The following is a 19,650-nucleotide window of genomic DNA, read 5'->3' as shown; positions in this document are numbered from 1 at the left end:
AATATTGTTATTCTTTAACAGTTTCTCAGGACCATCGTGATCTTTGATTTAGGGGAAATACCAGGGTTTATTTCTGAGATAAGAAAACGTAATTCTCAGTAAAGAGCAGAAATCAACAACCATCTTTGCACAACAAACACAATAAGCATTTTAGTGCTTTATGTATATAGAAACCAGCCAGTTCTAGTTTGTACAGGGTTTCAGCTGATCATGTTGCCAGGTGTTTGGAAAAATTCAGAATACATTTTAAATAAAATGATACATTAGGGTTTGTATCATTCGCTCTAAAATGCCTATTCGTGTACAGAAATGTTCACTGGTAATCATTTATATAATTTTATGCCTGAGGTTTAAAATTTAATTGTCTTTAAAAAAAAGTATTTGCTTTGCTGAGTCAATTTTTCTCAGAACTCAGATCTTGCGTTCATATCATTGTCACTTGTCAGTGTCACTGAGGTCATGCCAGCTCAAGGAAAGCCGTGGGATTCTACGAATGTTAAAGCTTAATCTTTTGAATCATTTCCGTGCTGGGATTCATCCTCCACTGCTAGCGCACTGGAGAGCAACAGCAGGAATTTAGGTCGAAGGTGGTACACGGGCAAAGATCAATCACTGGCAGACTATTTAAGACGCTCAATATGATAAGTGTCACTGAGTTTACACCACTCAGCTCAATGATGAGGGCACTTCTTGGAGCAATATGGAGCTTTCGCAGTGTGTTCATCATCATTTTCATGCCGCTATTAATTCTTCCACTTCCCCTGTTGATCAACACACAGGTAAGTGAATGCAAACAAAAGATCTTTAAAAAATAATAAAAAATTGTAACAAGATTTTAAGAAACACTTCTGATAGCATGCTTGTTTTATTCAGAAAAACTTGAAACATAAGTAACTTTAACCACTTTATATGTACTGTAAGAAATCACAGGAAAAGCACAAATTAAGTTTAATGTAGAACAAATGGACTCAATCTCACTTCACAGGTTAAAATTAATCTAACATGAAACGTGGCTTGCATTATCTTTCAGTGTTGCGGCTTATGAACATAGAGCACTAACAACTGTACCTACAGATATGATTAGAAATACATCTGTATTACAACAAGTGGCAGGAAATGTTTTGTACTTTTTTATGGACATCTGAACATCACACTCATATGTGGGCATTTTTCTTGATGTTACCACAAAATTAGAAACACATAATGGTTTAGAATGTGTTTTCTATTCTGTATGATTTCCCTTCGCTAGAAATCAGTCAAGTCTGTCGAGTTTTTCAACAAAGGAGAGGAGACCCATTAAAAATGTTAGCTCAGCAGCTCAACTTTGTTTTGTTACCTCTCACCTACAGTTTTTCCTTGTTTAGTCCTTGACTCCTCCCAGCCCCCCGACTTGAAGAGCCCCATATCAAACACAGAATAAACAAATAATAATCACACCACAAATCCCAAGCCTGCCCCACCTTGACAATAGACCCAGCTTTTTATACAAAGACATAGTTTAAAGATAGTCTTGACCTAAATCTCTCTGAAACCCTTCAGGATGCAGAGTGAACATGAGGTTGCCTAACCTAATATCGGTGCTTGACCTCACTGATGCCCTTCTGAATGAATAATAAAAAATCAAGCGGAAAGCCTCAGATTAGAGGTTATTTTACAGGAAAAAAGAAGCCAAAATCTGGACTGGATAATATTAGTGATTATACAAGTGTCCACATACCTTTGGCGATATAGTGTGTGTCCTTAACCTTTGACTTTTATTGTATTTTTATGGATTTACAGGAGTAATGCACAGCTTTTAGTTAATCATCTGTAGATATCCAGCTGCTTTTGTAACTTGTAACATACTTGTAATAAAAAAAATAAAAATTAAAAACCAATTTAAAGCTGTTTAACCACAGTCAAATTACTGTTGCTGGCAAACAGTTGACACTGCATATTGCAACATGAAATTCTACCTGTATTTCCCATTTATATTACTAAATAAAAAAAAGCAATACAAATTATTATTGCCATCAAATACAAAATAAAAAAGATGATTTTATAAAACAAAATCAAACACACCAGGGGAAAAAATGAATACACAATACACAGATACAGTATTGTTTTTCATTTGTGATATGAGGACAATGTGTCACAGTGAAGCAAAGCCTTCTCCCTTACTCTCATTATAGAACATGTCTGAGTGTGGTCTAGAGCTGTGATTGGACAATGATTGGATTTCAGTGTGTCACAATTGCAGTCAAGAAAATGAAATACAACACATCGAGAAAAGATAGCAGTTAAAATTCACAACATTTAATTGCAAAAAAAAGAGAGGAAAACGTGATGACTGTTCTTTAGTAAAAAAAAAAATTTGCTTTTTAGTCTGTCACTTTGTTCTTATGTCAAAGTCAAAAAGCATTTATTATTTTTACCTTTTTTGGTAATCTCTTTTCTATAAAATAAACAATCTTGGTCACGAGGCATTAAGCATATTGTACAAGATGGATGACTGGGCTGATTTCACACCTAAACTGTATATTTGTTTTGCATCTTTTAGGTGGCTCAATGTGCATTTACGCTGGTGCTGATGGCAATCTTTTGGATAACAGAGGCCTTGCCTCTGTCGGTGACGGCCCTCCTTCCAGCACTACTCTTTCCTCTCTTTGGCATTATGAAGTCCTCAGTGGTAAGTGTTATTCAGACATCAGGGCATATCCAAAATGAATTGATTGATGTCTTTTTTGCATTGCAAGATTTTGCATTATTAATAGATGCCACTGCTATACTGAGAGCACTGTCTAAGCTAGCCTCCCCCTGTACATAGGTTGCAACTATGTATTTTAAAGATTTCCACTTACTCCTGCTTGGGGTTATCTGTCTCGCAACCTCGATTGAGAAGTGGGGGCTGCATCGGCGGATTGCTCTCAAGCTGGTCACTATGGTTGGAGTAAACCCTGGCATGTGGGTGTGATTTATATTCTTTATTCCCTTTTTTATGTCTCTTTTCTTTAGACAGTTTGAAAATATCGGATTGAAGCATCTATTTATATGAATATTTTTTCAAAAGATTTTGTAAGTGTTGACTGACATCAGGATCTATCAATTGCACTCACTCCAGGTTGATGCTGGGCTTCATGGTAGGCTGCGCTTTTCTCTCCATGTGGCTGAGCAACACCTCCACAGTGGCCATGGTGATGCCGATAGCAGAGGCTGTGATGCAGCAGGTCATTAGTGCAGAGGGTCAGGTCAACAGTCAGCAGGATAAAGCACTAAAAGGCATCTGCAATCCTGCACTCCAATTGGAAGGAGGTCAGTCACCTAAAACATTTAACTCCAACATTTAAAAATGATCAAATAATAGCTGATTTCCATATTTAGAAACTATCATATTGTTTTATTTTATAGATGCTGAGAAACAGTGTGAAAAATCTAATGATGAGAAGAGGTGACAGCAATTAGCTCTTTGTTTAAATTATAAGCAATGTATTTACTTGTGTGGTTTCCTTTACTAATGGTCATGAACCCTGTTTTTCATACAGCCCAGCAAAAATGCTTAAGGATTTTGCTATTGCAGTACCTGAGGAGGATTATTCCAGTGAGGTAAATCACACACACAAACACACAAACATATAAAAAAAAAAAAAAACTCTTTTATTAGTGTAATTAATAGTATGGTTTAACTGTATTCGCATAATGTATCTCTGTTGTACATGTTTTTGTTTTTTCTACACATCAGGCTCTGCCAACTTCTCCATTACACTCCAACTACAGGACACATCGAGATCAAATGATGTGTAAATGTTTGTCTCTTGCCATTGCCTACTCTGCTAACATCGGTGGACTGGCAACTCTGCCAGGAACATCTTCAAATCTTATCTTTGCTGAATATATGCATCAGTAAGTTTTATCGAAATGCAACTAGGACCTGTGTGTGGTTTTGTATTTTATTGGATTTAATCATCAAAAGGAAATATTAAAATTGTAAGGTTTTACGTATTAATGGTTACTTTTACAGATTTTACCCAGAATGCAAGGTCATCAATTTTGGAAACTGGTTTATTTTCTGTCTGCCTGTCTGCATTATTGTCCTGAGTTTGGCTTGGATATGGTTACATTGGCTGTTTTTGGGCTCTAAGTGAGTACTGATTATGTTTTTCATGCTCTTGACCCATTTATACCTTACATATTTACTTCACATATATCTCACACACACGAAAACAAACACATGCACACACTCACACACTCTCACACACACACACACACACACACACACACACGCACACACACACACACACACACACACACACACACACACACTTCTCAGGGGAGCAAAGAACTATCGATAATAAAAACATTTATTTATTCACTCAGATTTATGGTGTATGTAAACAGGATCTTTTTCATTTTTCAGTTTCTGTTCCGTGCTCTCACCCAAAAGGGGTCGATCTGAAAGAGAGATAGCAGCAGCCAAACATATCAAAGATCAGTATAATGCACTGGGAAGCATGAGGTAAGGCATTACGAAATAAAATGTTTACCTGCCACAATCAGGAGATTAAGTTTTTCAAATGATTATTTATATCCCACAGACATATTTCTATGTAAGATCTACTCCGAAAACTAGTGCAGTGTTAAACATTTGTTGTATATGTGTGCACGACACAGGACATAAAGAATACATTTTTTAACATTCTCTTATTTATGATTTTTTTGTTTCTCTCACTAGCCGGCAAGAGATGATCACCCTTGTTATTTTTGTGCTGATGGCAGTGCTCTGGTTCATGAGAGAACCGGGCTTCATGCCAGGTTGGGCATCTCTATTTCCTGAGTGAGTGCACTGCATCATACTGACTCACTAAGCTTTGTCTGCTAAACTTAACACAGATATTCTGGCAAAACAAAAGGGAAACACAAGTTTTTGATCTAAATATAATATTTCAGCTAATAAAAAGCTTCCGTGATTAGGTTAAAAAAAACAACAACAACTATTTTCTCATCTCTCTGTAGCTATCCAGGATATGCAACTGATGCCACTGCGGCTCTTCTTCTGGGCATGTTGTTCTTCATTATCCCTTCTAAAAGGCCCACTGCAGATAACTATGGTATTAATAACTGTTCTTAAACTTGTACAATAAAAATCTAATATTTTTGTGTGTGTATATATATATATATATATATATATATATATATATATATATATATATATATATATATATATATATATATATATAATATAGTATTCTTGCTAACAACTCTATTTCTCACTTTTCTAATAGAGACTATGATATCATGGAAGGAATTTCAAACCTGTATGCCTTGGGAGATCTGTCTGCTTGTAGGAGGGGGTTTTGCATTAGCAGAGGGCACCAAGGTGACATTTTCAGCAATTAAAATGTTTACACACACACACACACACACACACACACACACACACACACACACACACACTTCATATACACAATATATGTATGTATCTTATGTATCTTTTCACTCTTTGCAAAAGCACTGATTAGAGTGACACAGTTGACACAGTGATTCAGCATAACTGTTAGAAAGCATCCACTTTTCTTCCATCAGAGATGTACATGAATCTTCTGTTTGTGTTCTGTCAGCATAAGAGGCTAAAAATGAGTGCCTTTGCCTATTATTATTCTTTGTGCATAATACAATGGGGGTGGGAGTGAGGACTGAGAGAGCAAAAGCACTGATTATGCTTTTGATCCAGCAATCCAAATGTCATGGCAAGTTTAGCACTGAACATCTTCAAAGGAAAAGTTGACAGCCATGCTAAACTTGCTGCACGTGAATTTCACTGCCACAACATTTCACTTTAGATGGAAGAAAATATATAAATATATGACCAAAAGTACAGTATTACTAAACTAACTATGAGGTTCTATCTGAAGTAAGAATTAATGAGATATAGTGTTTAATTATATTAACAACGTGGTTACTCATGCCAAAGTTTAGCTTTTAATTATTTGGTCAAGGTTAGTAGTGTCCAATTTTATCCAGATAAGAGTGGACATCTCTAATCAAACCCCAAGGTTCTTAACAAGTGGTCAAGCAAATGTGTGCATAAAGCAGAACTTTATGAAAAATGCATAACTCTACATATTTGCATAATGGGTATAATATTTGCATTGTAAGAACAACTAGTCTACTGAAGCAATCTCAAGTACATTTTACCCATTCTACCCACAGGTATCAGGTTTATCCACTTTCGTTGCAGAATTGATGAGACCATTGGGAAATCTCCCTGTAATGGCAATTGTCACTATTGGCTGTGTGATTGTCACGTCTATTACAGAAGTTGCTAGTAATCCAGCCACCATCACCATCTTCCTGCCCATACTTGCTCCTTTGGTATGTAAACTTTAGATAAAATAAGTGATATGTTTTTAATATGAAAATCAGAATAATTCTACACTATTTATTTGAAAAATATTAAGTATTATTTATGTTTGTCATTATCAGGCTGAAGCCATTAACGTCAACCCCTTATACATGCTGATACCAGCAACTATTAGTGTGTCATTTTCCTTCCTGCTTCCTGTTTCCAATCCTCCGAATGCCATTGTGTTTGCATATGGGCATGTCAAAATCATGGATATGGTAAGTCATTATCAAAATAAGTTAAATACTCCACTTAATAACTTAATTGAGTTGTGATAAATGTGCAATATTAGAGTCAATGACGATGTGTTCTTGGTTGCTTAATCTATCCAGGTCAAAGCAGGACTGGGCTTGAACATCATTGGTGTTCTTACAGTGCTGTTGGCTATCAGTACATGGGGAAGACCAATCTTTCTTTTGGATACTTATCCAGACTGGGCTCCAATCTATGGCACAACAAACACAACTGGGTTCTAAACTGCTGCAGTGTCTAATGTAAATAAGGATGAAAAGCATAAAGTATCTATATATCTTAGTTAATGTGCTCCAATTTGCCCTGTTCTGTGGGTAGTAAATTGAAATGGCATTATGCTTATATACATATTTTTTAACAGTGTTCTATAAATACTTTAAAGAGGTTTGTGTGAAAGAACAAAATAGGCGTTGTGTAGATGTTTAATATTAACTTTATTTTTATAAGCACCTTTTATACATGTAGCAGATTTTATACGCATAGCCGTACAGATTTAAATCCATAGGATTTGTGTTAAAAACAATTAAATAAAAATGAGACACTTCTAAAAGCAGATATTTGGGGATCACTAGAAAGTTTAGCAGATGTAAGGCTCACTTGTTTTTATTCAAAATTTGAGATATTTAAGGGCAATCCATTGAGCTACTAACTGCTTACGATTTATGATTCACACAAAATCCATTAAGCTGAATGAACCTACAAAAAAACTCTACAGTATTTATTTTGCCAGCTGGCCTTGTGAAAAAGAAAGCGACTGTTAAATTTGTACTGGGGATTTTGCTGTGTTCCCTTTATTTATTGACAAATTTAGGAGGAGCTACATTGAGAAATTTCAATGAACATTTAGAAACAGTCTTAGGGTCCCTGGTGGTCTCGTGGTTAGGATGCGTCGCTCTCACCGCTGTGGCCCGGATTCGATCCCCAGTCAGGGAACCAACCCCAGCCACTCTTAGTGCCGGGCCCAGGCCCGGATAAATGGGGAGGGTTGCGTTAGGAAGGGCATCCAGCGTAAAAACATGTGCCAAATCAAACATGCGGATGATCCGCTGTGGCGACCCCTAACGGGAGAAGCTGAAAAAAAGTTTTATTTAGAAAAGGTCTTGTTTGTGTGTTTTCCTAATGTTTACCTCCCTATCTGACTTAGACTGGTATACTCAGCTTTTGTTCTAGTGAACCAGTATGAGGATATATTTAATAGTAGAAATTTCAATGCACTTAAAATGAATTTTAAAAATTGTTTTAATAAACTTTACATTTAAATTTTCATTCCAAATGAACATCAGCTAAAATAATTTATGTTTTTTTTTTGTAAAATATACATTTGTCTTTATGAAAAAACAAATAGAAAGGACATAAGTTTTAGGTTAATTAGGTTTGATCAGTTATTTTTATGTTTAATTATCTATAAACATTTATAGTGAGCATTGTAATTTACCTAACTGTGTTACATAAGTATAAGCACATAAGTACTATGATTGTTTTGCCTGGGGATGATTGGAAAGTGTATGATGTATCCTACTAAGATGTTGTTTCTGAAAGTTTATTGAATTCCAAACTGCCAATGTTTTAAAGTTTACCTTAACCTTTGCAAACAAATGTACTGTAGCATTATTTCTAATCTACATGGCTTATTTATGTGATAACTGTAATGAAGATCTGAGGAAGAATGACCAATAGTTATCTGCAAACTGTACTGTACAAACACCTTCTCAGCTTGTTGGGCCTCCTACCAGGAAATTATTAATGAACAAATATGTATATAATATCTTGACTACACAATAACTCTACACTAGAAAGACGCACATCAACGAAAAGAGATATTTGCTAAGTGTGACTTTAATTTAGCCACTGACTTCAATACATTGATGATGTGTTTTGACATTTTTATTTGAGAGTGGAGTATTTCATAATCTATTACTGTTTATTAACAGTTTAATGTATCGCACACTTGTGACAGTATAAATAAATGCATTTCCCCATGTTTGGTTTTAAATACATTTTAAATAAGACATAAAAATTACCAGATCAGAAAAGGCGAAAGGGGTAATAGCCAATCACAACCAGTATGAAACAAATTAATCAAGATGAAGCTGAATATTGCCATCTTGCTTCTGGATTAATTAAACTGAGAGTGGGAAAAGTCTATGCTGATTTGATGGTAGAAGTAAGATGGGAAAGTTTCAACATGGAAGAGAGAAGGAGCATGCATACAAACACACACACCATCTATTTAACTTCACATAGCATCATTTCGCTAACAGGTACATATGAAATGGGCTGTGCACACATGCACCATGTTATATAACACAGCATATATGACAAAATTGGTCATATGGTGTGACTGGTGAAGAGAGAGTATAAGGTTCATCTAGCAAAACAAAAAGAAAGATCTAGATCTATATAGAATGGGCGGCTAACTTTAAGTGCTTACGTGGTCATCTCCCAAAGCAGGCCGATAATAATCTGTCAGCAGGAATTGGCAAATTCAAAGGAGCAAAGTTGGCAAAAAATAAAAAAATAAATAGCAAAGGAGAACAATGAGACAAAACACTTAACACTTACCAAGAAGATGCCCTTATATGATCTACTGTTACCTTTTTTTTTTAATGTGTTCTTTTTTTGTTTGTGTTATTTTTTGTGGTTGAAAATACATTTCCTTAAAACCCATTTAAAGCTATTTTTTAGTATAAATTTGAATTTTTTTATATAAAACAATTATTTTTGTGTGTGAAATAAATAAATGACACTTTATTTACATTTTGTATTTCCACTAGTAAAGCTTTTTCCCAACCACCATTATCAGCCCAATATATCCTTACACTCTTGGGGAAGAAAAAAAAAATCTAAAGAAAAATATTCTGTCACATGCAACACTATTTCCCATCGAAACAGGTGGAATCAGGTGTGACTACTGCATGGTTGGAATGCCAATTAACATACACACTGATAACACACACACACACACACACACACACACACACACACACACAGGCACACAAGCACATATACACAGAACATTAGAACTTAGAACTTAAATTGTACAGTATTTATTCATGATATGCGTGTTCACACGTGGGCAGGTTATTAAAGTGTATTTATAATCACCTTTAGAATTTTGAACTGATATTTTCCAAGTTTTTTCTGCTTTTAAACATTTATGTTTCTACTTTGATTTCTCGTGGATGTTTTGTCATGAATGGCGGCTCATCACCGGAAGCTAAATTCTAGTAAATCTGAGCTGAGAAATATCCCCAGAGGTGCATCCAAAAGTGACCAAATCTTGTCTTGTGTATTTCTGGACAACTTATTATTTTTTCCTTATATTGCTAGCTTGTCACAAATTTGCCTCATCTATATTATCAGAGTGGTTCTTCTTTTTCTCTCTTTGAAGGTCACTCAGGTGCCTGTTCAGTCCTTTGTCATCTTGACATTGGACTACTGCTATTATTTGCCTTTATTGCATATCCTTCATATTACCACACTGATGCAGTCAGTGTCCCGTCACTGGCTTTTTGGAGTTGTATAAAATTTTGAACAGCAAAAACAGCCAAAGGCATACCAGTCCACTCCATCTGTCAACATGTATTAAAACTTTGTGCTGTACCATATTTGCCATGGTTTATTACTAATATGAGAATTCTTTTGTGTAGAGACTACAGATGTCAGTCAACAAAAAGTGTATCAGTGAAACATAAAAAAGGAAAAAACAATCATAGCATCTGTCCTGTATTTAATTTTAGAGATTTTATTTTATTTTACCACATTTTGTTAAATAATGCATATAAGAATGTATTTTGTGGCTTCATTTGTTTGATTTAAGAATGTTACCATGCAGGGCCATAACCTACATTTTGTGGAAGATTCCCCAGGTAAAGCTTTGCTTCCTTATTAGGTATACATTCTACACTCTACAAAGCTTTAGAAGTCTACACATGTTGTACACATGCTCAACAGCAACGTTCAGCTGAAACAAAACTTTATCTCCAGTTCTAAGGAGATCTTTAGTCAGTGGTTCAGATGTCATTAAAGCTATGTTCTGTTGAAGCTAGCAAAATCTTTAACATTACAATAGCTGATCTAGTTTATAGATGGAAAGTGCACCTTTGTTATTCTGGATCAGCTCTGGATGCCTTTGCGAGGAACATGTACAGATAAAGTGCAGAGTATTGGAGTGGAAACATTTAGCTATCCTGTAAAGTTCATCATTGGCATCACCAGAACTTCCACTTAGCCCTATTATTAAAGCACAAGGAGATTACTGAAAAGGCAACACGAGGAAAATTCAGCTACAGGGAGTGATAGAGAAATGTTCCTACTACTGCTCCACCACAGTTAGAAGCTCTGGGATTAACTGAGTGCAACATCAGTAAAGGGTGGCTTTACACGTGTAATTTATATTCTAAATTTGGTCAAAATTCCTGTGAATAAAAAAATAAATATATAACCATATGCATGATAAAATATGCATGACTTGCTTCAAAATACAGTTGGTTATTAGTTTAACTTGTTTATTTATTAGAAAACACAGAAATATAAAAAAAAATGTGAAACCAGATAATTTCATATGCATGTAATTAATTAATGAAATATTAAATAAGGTAAAACCAACAAACCAACAAAAACAACAAAGACACAAAGTGGGCATATTGAATACATAAGGCTTCTAAATGACACATGCCCTCTTACTTTTTCAGCATGGTATCAGGGAGAGTGTATTGCAGTGTGAGAGGCTGAACTGTGTGGGAGGTTGAAGTGCATGTCAGCAGAGAGACTTTAGGCCAAAATCTGCTGAGACACTTAAAACCAATAAACATAGCAGTTTCCCTGTGCAATGTTACTGGTATCTACGATCATCTTGGTTCAGTATAGAGACCTTTTTCTGTACTCTTGTTAAATTATTTGTTTACTTTAATCAATTTATATTTAATTTACCTTTCCTGTGATTTGTCTTTAAGTAAGGATTTTTGGGGTGTTGTTACACAGATACACAGATTTTTTAATATAATACATTTTTACATTTGTGTAAAAGGTTATTGAGAATGGAGCAGCAAGGCAGGAGAAAATTAGGAAGGTGAAGGAGGAGGTTTATGGATATGAGGAAAGACTTGCAGGTGGTTGTTTTGACAAAGGCAGTTGTGGAGGACAGAGTGGAAGCATTGGTAGAACATGGTAGCTCAGAGGTTTGCATGTTGGCCTTCTGCTCATGAGATTGTGAGTTCATCTCCCCCAAGCTGCCAAAGATAAATAGGGAGGGTTGTGTTAGGAAGAGCATCCAGTGTAAAAGTGCCAAATCAAATATGCGGCTCACAAAACTATATTCCATACTGGATCGGTTGAGGCCCGGGTTACCAATGACCGCGACAGGTATTGTTAGGATACCCATGGAAATTGAGCTACTGCTGGCCAAAGGAGGAGAAGGAGAGGGGGAAGCTGTTTACAGAAAAAGGAGGGAAAGGAGAATGGAGGTTCAGGTTGGTACTTTAAATGTTGGTAGTATGGCTGGTAAAGGGAGAGAGGTAGCTGATATGATGAAGAGGAGAAAGGTAGATATTTTGTGTGTTTAGGAGACCAAGTAGAAAGGTAGTCATGGCAGGAACATTGGAGGTGTGTTTAAAATTTTCTATTATGGTGTGGATGGAAAGCGAAATAGTATAGGGGTGATACTGAAGGAAGAGTACAGTAAGAGTGTAGTGGAGGTGAAGAGAGTTTCTGATAGGGTGATGAACGTGAAGCTGGAAGTTCAAGGGGTAAATATAAATGTCATTAGTGCTTATGCTCCACAAGTGGGTTGTAAAATGGAGGAGAAAACTCTGGAGTGAGTTAGATGAACCGATGGAGAGTGTACTGTACCTAGGAAAGAGAGATTAGTGATTGAAGCAGATATCAATGAATATGGTGAAAGGAACAGAGGTGATGAAGAGTTGATGAGTAGGTATGGCCTCAAGAAGAGAAATGTTGAAGGGCAAATGATGGTAGATTTTATGAAAAGCATGGAAATGGCAGGGGTGAACATTCTATTCTATCCTCCTTCTATTTTAAGAAGAAGGAGGATCATAGGGTGACGTTAAGAGTGGAGGAAGGTGCACACAGGTGGACTCTGTTCTATGTAGGACATTCAAACTGAAGGAGATTGGAGACTGTAAGGTGTTGGCAGGGGACAGTGTAGCTTAACAGCATTGGACGGTGGTCTGTAGGATGGATTTGGAGGTGAAGAAGAAGAGGAGGAGAGTGAGGACTGAAAAAATAAATAAGATGGTGAAAACAAAGACTGTAGTATAAGATTCAGGGAAGAGGTCAGACAGGGGCTCAGTGGTGATGAAGAGGTGCTGGATGATTGGGCAACCACTGCAGAAGTAAAACGGGAAACAGCTGTGCAGTAGGAATGATAGACTGGTTCAAGGTGAAAGTTGGACTGCATCAAGGATTGTCTTTGAGCCCTTTTCTGTCTGCAGTGGTAATCGACAAGTTGATGAACGAGGTCAGACAGGAGTCTCCATGGATTATGATTTTTGAAGATGATATTGTGATTTGTGTTGAGAGTAGGGAGCAGGCTGAGAAGAGCCTGGAGAGGTGGAGGTAAACACTGGAGAGAGGGGAAGTCAGTAATAGTCAGTAGGAGTCAGTAAGAGTCAGTAAGAGTCATATCTTCATGGATGAGTGCTCATCAATTAAAATCAACCCCAACAAAACAGAACTGCTGGTCATCCCAGGTGATTCATCTTCAGGTCAAGATCTCTGAATAACTCTGCATGACTCTCTGCTCGCCCCTTCAGCCACTGCTCGCAACCTTGGGCTAACTATGGACAATCAACTGTCCTTCTCCTCACTTGTTGCTCATGTGGCTCGTTTCTGTCTATTTCTTCTCAACAACATCCAAAGGATTAGACCATTTCTGTCCACACAGGCAGCCCAGGTGCTTGTTCAGTCTCTTGTCATTTCAAGACTGGACTACTGCAACTCTCTGCTGGCAGGTCTTCCTCTGAACGCTTTTCGTCCACTGCAAATGATCCAAAACACAGCTGCACGACTTGTGTTTAATCTGTCCAAATCCTCCCACACCACCCCACTGCTGCGCTTCCTTCACTGGCTTCCAGTAGCTGCATGTATCAGATTCAAAACACTGATGCTTGCCTACAAGACCAAAAATGGACCAGCACCATCTTACCTCAGAGACCTTATCACATCTCGCACTGCATCTGAGATCTTCCAGCACTGCTTCACTGGTACCACCTTTTCTCAGAATGAGAGGTAAGTATACTTCAAGGCTCTTCTCTGTTCTGGCACCGAGGTGATGGAATGAACTTCCCCCTAGATGTCCGTGAAGCGGAGTCCCTGGCTATCTTTAAGCGACGGTTAAAGACCTACCTCTTCCTGAAACACTTAAATTAGCACTTTTTAAGTTTGCTTTATAGAATTCAAGAGTTATATTTATATTAAGTTTGTAATCCTGCGTACCAGTGTAGATTCATTCATTACTAGAGACTCAAAGCACTTTTGTACGTCGCTCTGGACAAGGGGGTCTGCTAAAAGCGGCAAATGTAAATGTAAGTGTAAGAGTAAGACAAAGTACATGTGTGTGAATGAGAGTGGAGTGATGCGGTTGCAGGGAGAAGAGGTGGTGAAGGTGGACGAGTTCAGGTACCTGGGGTCAACAATGCAAAGTAATGGAGGGTGTGTTTGAGAAGTGAAGAAAAGAGTGGTAGGAAGAGTTGGAGGTAGCAGAGCTGAAGATGCTCAGATTTTCATTGAGAGTGATGAGAATGGACAGAATTGGAAATGGGTTTATTACAAGGACCCCGCATGTAGAACGCTTTGGAGACAAGGTGAGGGAGGCGAGATTGAGATAGTTAAGTGCAGAGGAGGGACACGGGGTATATCGGTAGAAGAATGCTGAGGCTGGAGCTGCCAGGTAGGAGGAAAAGATTAAGAGCATGGAGGAGATTATGGATGTAGTGAGTGAAGACATGCAGGTAGTTGGTTTGGAAGAAGAAGCTGTAGAGGACAGAGCGGTATGGAGACAGATGATCTGCTGTAGCGACCCCTAACGGGAGCAGCCAGAAGTTTACACTCTAAGTCTTACACTCTCCGTGAGCTTTGGAAATGGAAATGAGCACGTGATTTGACTAACATTTATTTATTTTTAATGTGTAGGGGAAATGGGTGAAAAAAGCATGATTGATACCAAACATATTTTGCATCCAGGTGAACGTGTCTGAAGTGTTTACATAATATTTACCTCACATACAATATGAGAGATCATTGCAGAAAGGTCTTGTTTTTTCGACAAATAATCTTAACTGTGATTACAGTTTTTACAGATATATCTGTGTTGTAAGAGGTTTGGAACTCGAAACGTGCATGTGTTTAGTAAATGGAGATTTATTGCATTGAACGCGGTGTTAGAGAAACAAGTCATTTTGTTTGCGCTGTCTTTTCCTTTAAGAACGACTCCGCTCACGTGCTGCAGCGCCACAGGTTTCCTACCTGTTCCTGCGTAAACAGCGGTGAGCTCGCGCACGGCGGCGCGGGCTCGGGAAACGCGCGAGAGGCGCTGGTGTGGCGCTGGTGTGGCCCCGCCCACCTTCCCGAGCCGCACTCACAGTTCGCACGTTTCTGCGGCGTGTAACGCGTCGCGTCTCGAACAGCGGCGAGAAACCCCGAAGACTCCCTCAGCTTCTCTGCGAGTTCTCCAAACGCGGGTGTCGAACATGCTGGACCCGTCCTCCAGCGACGAATCCGAGGCCGAAGTTCCACCAGAGAGCGAAGCTGCGGCCAAAACTCCGAGTGAAAAACTCCCGGAGAAAATCGCCAAGTCGGAAAAAACCGAGAAGACCTCGGGAGGTGTGCGGACGCAGCAGGGCAAGAAGGCAGTTCCTCCTCCTGCGCCGGAGGACGAGAAGAAAAACGAAAAGGAAAGATTTCAGAGAGAAGAAGCGGAAAGGAAAAACAGACTGCAGATGTATGTGTTTGTACTGAGGTGCATAGCGTATCCGTTCAATGCCAAACAGCCGACGGACATGGCACGGAGACAGCAGAAGGTGAGTGTCCGTGTAGAGGAAAGAGAAAAGAAACACCTGTTACACTCCGCGCATTTCCTCACACTTCCTCCACCTCCCTCTGTCTCCACATCTCCACTTCCAAACAATACCAAGTCCAGCGCTTTGCTTCTCTACACTCAGGGACAAGTTTAGACTAAAACAATGTTTTATTTTAAAGTGTCCACTCAACTCTACATTTCCTTATAATGACATTTGATAGAACCGCTTTAAATAACACTGTATACACCTGTTCTAATAATAAAAAATAAATACACAACGTTTTTGATGTAGTAAAAGAAAGGCTTTCTGTTGAGCATCTAGACAATAATAGCAGTTGTACATTTTCTTGCAGTTTTTGTAATTACTTTTCTCACCCTGCATTTCAGACTTTATGAAACAGCACCATATTTCTTTTTCTTTTTTTTTTGGACTATGCATTAAGTATTTCCACTCCACAAGTTGCAAGATCTCATTATTTCACAATGCAAATCCTGAAGCACTGAATAGTACAAGAGTAGTAAAGGGCAAATTTTTTTTTTCCAATCTATAAGGGTGACATTTAAACCAATATTGACGTCTTTGTCTAATTGCTGAGTGTTGAAAGAATGACCATCCTAGATTTGCCGGTTCATGTGACTCATATAGAAAATGACATTCTGATAAAGTTGCCTACATTAGGGATGAGTTTGGTCATTGTCAGTAAAAGGTTATATGTGAGCAACTGTATACAAATATTTGTTTTAGTAAACATTACTGAGAAACATTTTTTCTTTAAGAAATCTTCCAACTGTTTTGGGACAGTTTTATTTCTTTTTTGTGTCTTTGGTAACTGCTTTATTCTTGTCAGGGTTGTGGTGATTTTGAGCTGATCTCAGGAGCATTGGACAATAAAGTGGGATTATATGCAGGAGGCTCTACATCATAGGGCACACAGCTAGGGGTCAACTAGAGAACGGATTCCCGTTCTTCCAGAGAACCAAAGAGAAAACCACAGGGACCTGGGAAGAACTCCAGACAGAGAGTACTTTAAGATAAGATCGAATCGACTTTGCTGTGAATCGGTAGCACTACATGCCCCACCATTATGCTGCTTATAGTATATGTGTAGGATGATATAGAATAAAAAAAAAAAAAAAAATGATCAGAGATAATGGCACATTTGTTTCAACACAACCAAATCTACTTTTCCAAATTGTATCCTTTTGGCATTTACATTGAATGGCTCTGCTTGTCCTAGTTCAAGTTTGTGCTGAGTTAGCGAAACATGGCACTGGGGTGTGAAAGACATTTAAGAAAGGTAAATGTCCAGGAATGATATTGGATTATACAGGTTGTTGCAACACAAGCTGCTGGCTTCTTTATACAGTAGTTCTGCTTGTATTTATCAAATACCCCCTTTGCGTGTACTGCATTACTTTTCCTATATCTGTTCAGTGCCTTTTTTTTAAATGCTGTGTGAATGTGCTACCATCAAGCCTTGATCGTTGGAAAATAGTTTACTGCATGTGTTTGTTTGCTTAAATGTAGTGTTTCAAATCTATATCTTTATATAATTATGTAATGTTGAGTTTAATGCATCACGGTTTAATTATCAACAAATCGTGATGCTTTAAATACAACATTAGCAGTACTGAATATTATATATTTATCCTGTGCAGGGAGTTATACAGTAGATTTATTTAGTCTCCAGTCCCAGGCTTTATAACAGTTAAAAGCAAGGCTGTTAAAGTCTTAGGATGAAAGACTTTCTCTAATAATACTAATTATAATAAGTTTACTTCATCTTGGACACTTCACAACAGTAAACATAACATAAACAGAGAAAAAATTACAGTGGGTTGTTTTCCAAGAAGAAAAATGACCATTGACAAATGACTGTGGTATTGAAGAAGTAAAATTTCCATGTGTGCTGTTCTAGGAAAAGAATCAATTCTGCTACCTCTCAGATTGGTGATTATTTCTCTTTCCAGTATCCTTTCATTTTCAAACTGATGGTGGAGCTCAACTAAAGAACACAGTAGAGCAAATCAGATTTGTCTTTCCAATCCAGATCATTTTGGTAGAGTGTGTAGATTGTACATTTCGAGTGACAAAATTTGATATGCCCAGACGGCAGTGTCTTTTGCTTGCATTTGAATTGGTTGTTACACTAACAAGGAAGATGTGTGCATTGTTGCAGGACAAGTAAACATTTGCTATTTATTAACATTATTATTTTACAGTGGATTATATGTAGCAATGTCCAGTTCTGAACTTATTGGAACGGTAACAAAAACAAAAAAGTTTTTGAACTAAAAGTGACAGGCCACTTTGTCACTCCAGCCCCAGTTAAACTGTTACTGATTTTCAGCATTATGAAGACAATGGAAAAAGAATTCTTAGTAAGCCTACATTTGGCCGAACAGTACCCCCCAGTATTGACAATTTTGTGTTGGATATTCGTGTCTGTCTTTTAACTTTTTCAATTGTCTTTTTCTTGATTAAAAGTGAGATCTTCTAGATCTAGAATAGATAGATAGAGGGTGCTTAGTAACGAAATGAAATGCAGTTTATCATCTACCAGCAGTGCAAATATTAGCATTGTGCATTCTTGCACACTAGGGGGAAATTATCTCAAGCATGAATAGGGGAAATGTAATGTACTTATACCTAATGTATAACTAGCATTTATAAATAATCGTGAACAGCCTGTTACTCTCTTTGTACAAGTTTCAGTTTGCTTATGGCTGATTAAGATTAATCCTGCCACCTTGTATATTCGTGTCTGTAACACATCCTCTACGTCTGCACAACAGTGGTAAGTCAGTCAGTCACTTAGTCACAAGTCAGGTAAATTTGGGAAGGTATATAAAAGTTAAAGGTTTAGACAAAATCTAAAAAAAATGTTTAATTCTCTGAACTTAATTAACTTTTTATGCTTTAATTGATTTATCAGTGCTTATTAGGCAGATTTTTTAAATTAAGAATGATAATTCCAGACTGTAAAAATTACTATGACTCCTTAAACCTTGTGCTAATACTACAAACTCATGGGCTTCTCTATGCAGCTGAACGAGGATCAAAGAAACAGAAGAATATAAAGCGATATCCAACTCACAATTTCTGTAGTCGAAATGTCATTATGAAATGGTAGTTTTATATTGAGCTATGCAATTACAGGCAAGATCTTGAAGAAAACAAAAGCAGAAAAGCAAAGGACAGTTTACAAATGACTGCATGGACCTGCAGGAACGTTTAGATGACACAGAAGTGTTGGTGCAACTTTCCATCATCTGCATTGAAGAGACACCAGAAAGATTTTATCTGCAAAATGCTCATCATGTGAATATCTGTTGTATTCAAAACAATAACTAGATTAGACAGAATCAAACAAATACTGTTAAATGATAATGTTCGCTAAGTAAAAAATATATAGCTTATAGAAAAAATATAAGAGAGTAAAATTGACATTTTCCCCCAGTCACCAATGGATTATTTGGAGAAATGACAGTGGTGTAGCCAGGAGGCACAATGTACAGGTAGATGGCTGAATTATTGAATACATTTTAAGAGTCTTTGAGCAAATGTGATCTAAAATTAATTCATTATACAGTAATTCATCAAAGAAGCACAGAACGGATTCAATCTGACTACAAAAAGTTGATATCTGCCAATCTTTTGTACCCACCATAATTTCTTTCTTTTTCTTTTTTTAAGTGAAACAGATATTACACATAACTTTATAATTCTAAGTTATCAGAAATAATAATGTTCCTTATATTCTTAAATAAATTAAGAATATACATTTATAAATTATTAATAAATCCCTATAAGTTTTCCGCTAATGATTAAGCCAGTGGTGACAGTGGCAAAGAACAACTCTGAGATCCTCATCTGAGTGACACTGAATGTCCGTTTATTCTCGTTTCATCACCACTTAATAAATGGCAACACACAATTTTTTTATTAATACATTATTAAAATATAAAAAATGTTAATACA

The 19,650-nt window shown here is 37.2% G+C and overlaps 2 protein-coding genes across 5 annotated transcripts in view; both read left to right on the top strand.

Annotated features, from left to right (window-relative positions):
• Positions 1-645: 645 nt before the first annotated feature.
• slc13a1 (solute carrier family 13 member 1) lies at positions 646-7,555 on the top strand. The gene is made up of 15 exons (XM_046858657.1): positions 646-779; positions 2,540-2,668; positions 2,807-2,943; positions 3,101-3,291; positions 3,388-3,427; positions 3,522-3,582; positions 3,719-3,879; positions 3,998-4,117; positions 4,394-4,492; positions 4,709-4,810; positions 4,990-5,084; positions 5,259-5,353; positions 6,187-6,348; positions 6,460-6,597; positions 6,712-7,555. The coding sequence occupies exons 1-15, from the start codon at positions 675-677 to the stop codon at positions 6,853-6,855; spliced, it is 1,779 nt and encodes a 592-aa protein (XP_046714613.1). The 5' UTR covers positions 646-674; the 3' UTR covers positions 6,856-7,555.
• A 7,209-nt stretch (positions 7,556-14,764) lies between these two features.
• cadps2 (Ca++-dependent secretion activator 2) overlaps positions 14,765-19,650 on the top strand; it is a 116,507-nt gene continuing 111,621 nt past the window's right edge. The window contains exon 1 of one of the 4 annotated variants that reach the window (XM_046859093.1): positions 14,765-15,669. In XM_046859093.1, the coding sequence (XP_046715049.1) occupies positions 15,340-15,669 (330 nt within the window). In that variant the 5' untranslated portion in view covers positions 14,765-15,339. The remainder of the gene's footprint in view (positions 15,670-19,650) is intronic. The other 3 variants (XM_046859094.1, XM_046859095.1, XM_046859096.1) reach the window with 3 other exon arrangements.

Source organism: Silurus meridionalis, chromosome 10 (assembly GCF_014805685.1).
Source record: "Silurus meridionalis isolate SWU-2019-XX chromosome 10, ASM1480568v1, whole genome shotgun sequence".
NCBI lineage: Eukaryota > Metazoa > Chordata > Actinopteri > Siluriformes > Siluridae > Silurus > Silurus meridionalis.
This window is presented reverse-complemented; position numbering and strand designations above follow the sequence as displayed.

Excerpts from the sequence above, each read along its gene's own strand:
- slc13a1 (XM_046858657.1), top strand. The coding sequence starts at position 675 with ATGATGAGGGCACTTCTTGGAGCAATATGGAGCTTTCGCAGTGTGTTC. Across the intron at positions 2,669-2,806 it reads GCATTATGAAGTCCTCAGTG|GTTGCAACTATGTATTTTAA; the intron begins GTAAGTGTTATT and ends CCCTGTACATAG. Across the intron at positions 5,354-6,186 it reads CATTAGCAGAGGGCACCAAG|GTATCAGGTTTATCCACTTT; the intron begins GTGACATTTTCA and ends TTCTACCCACAG.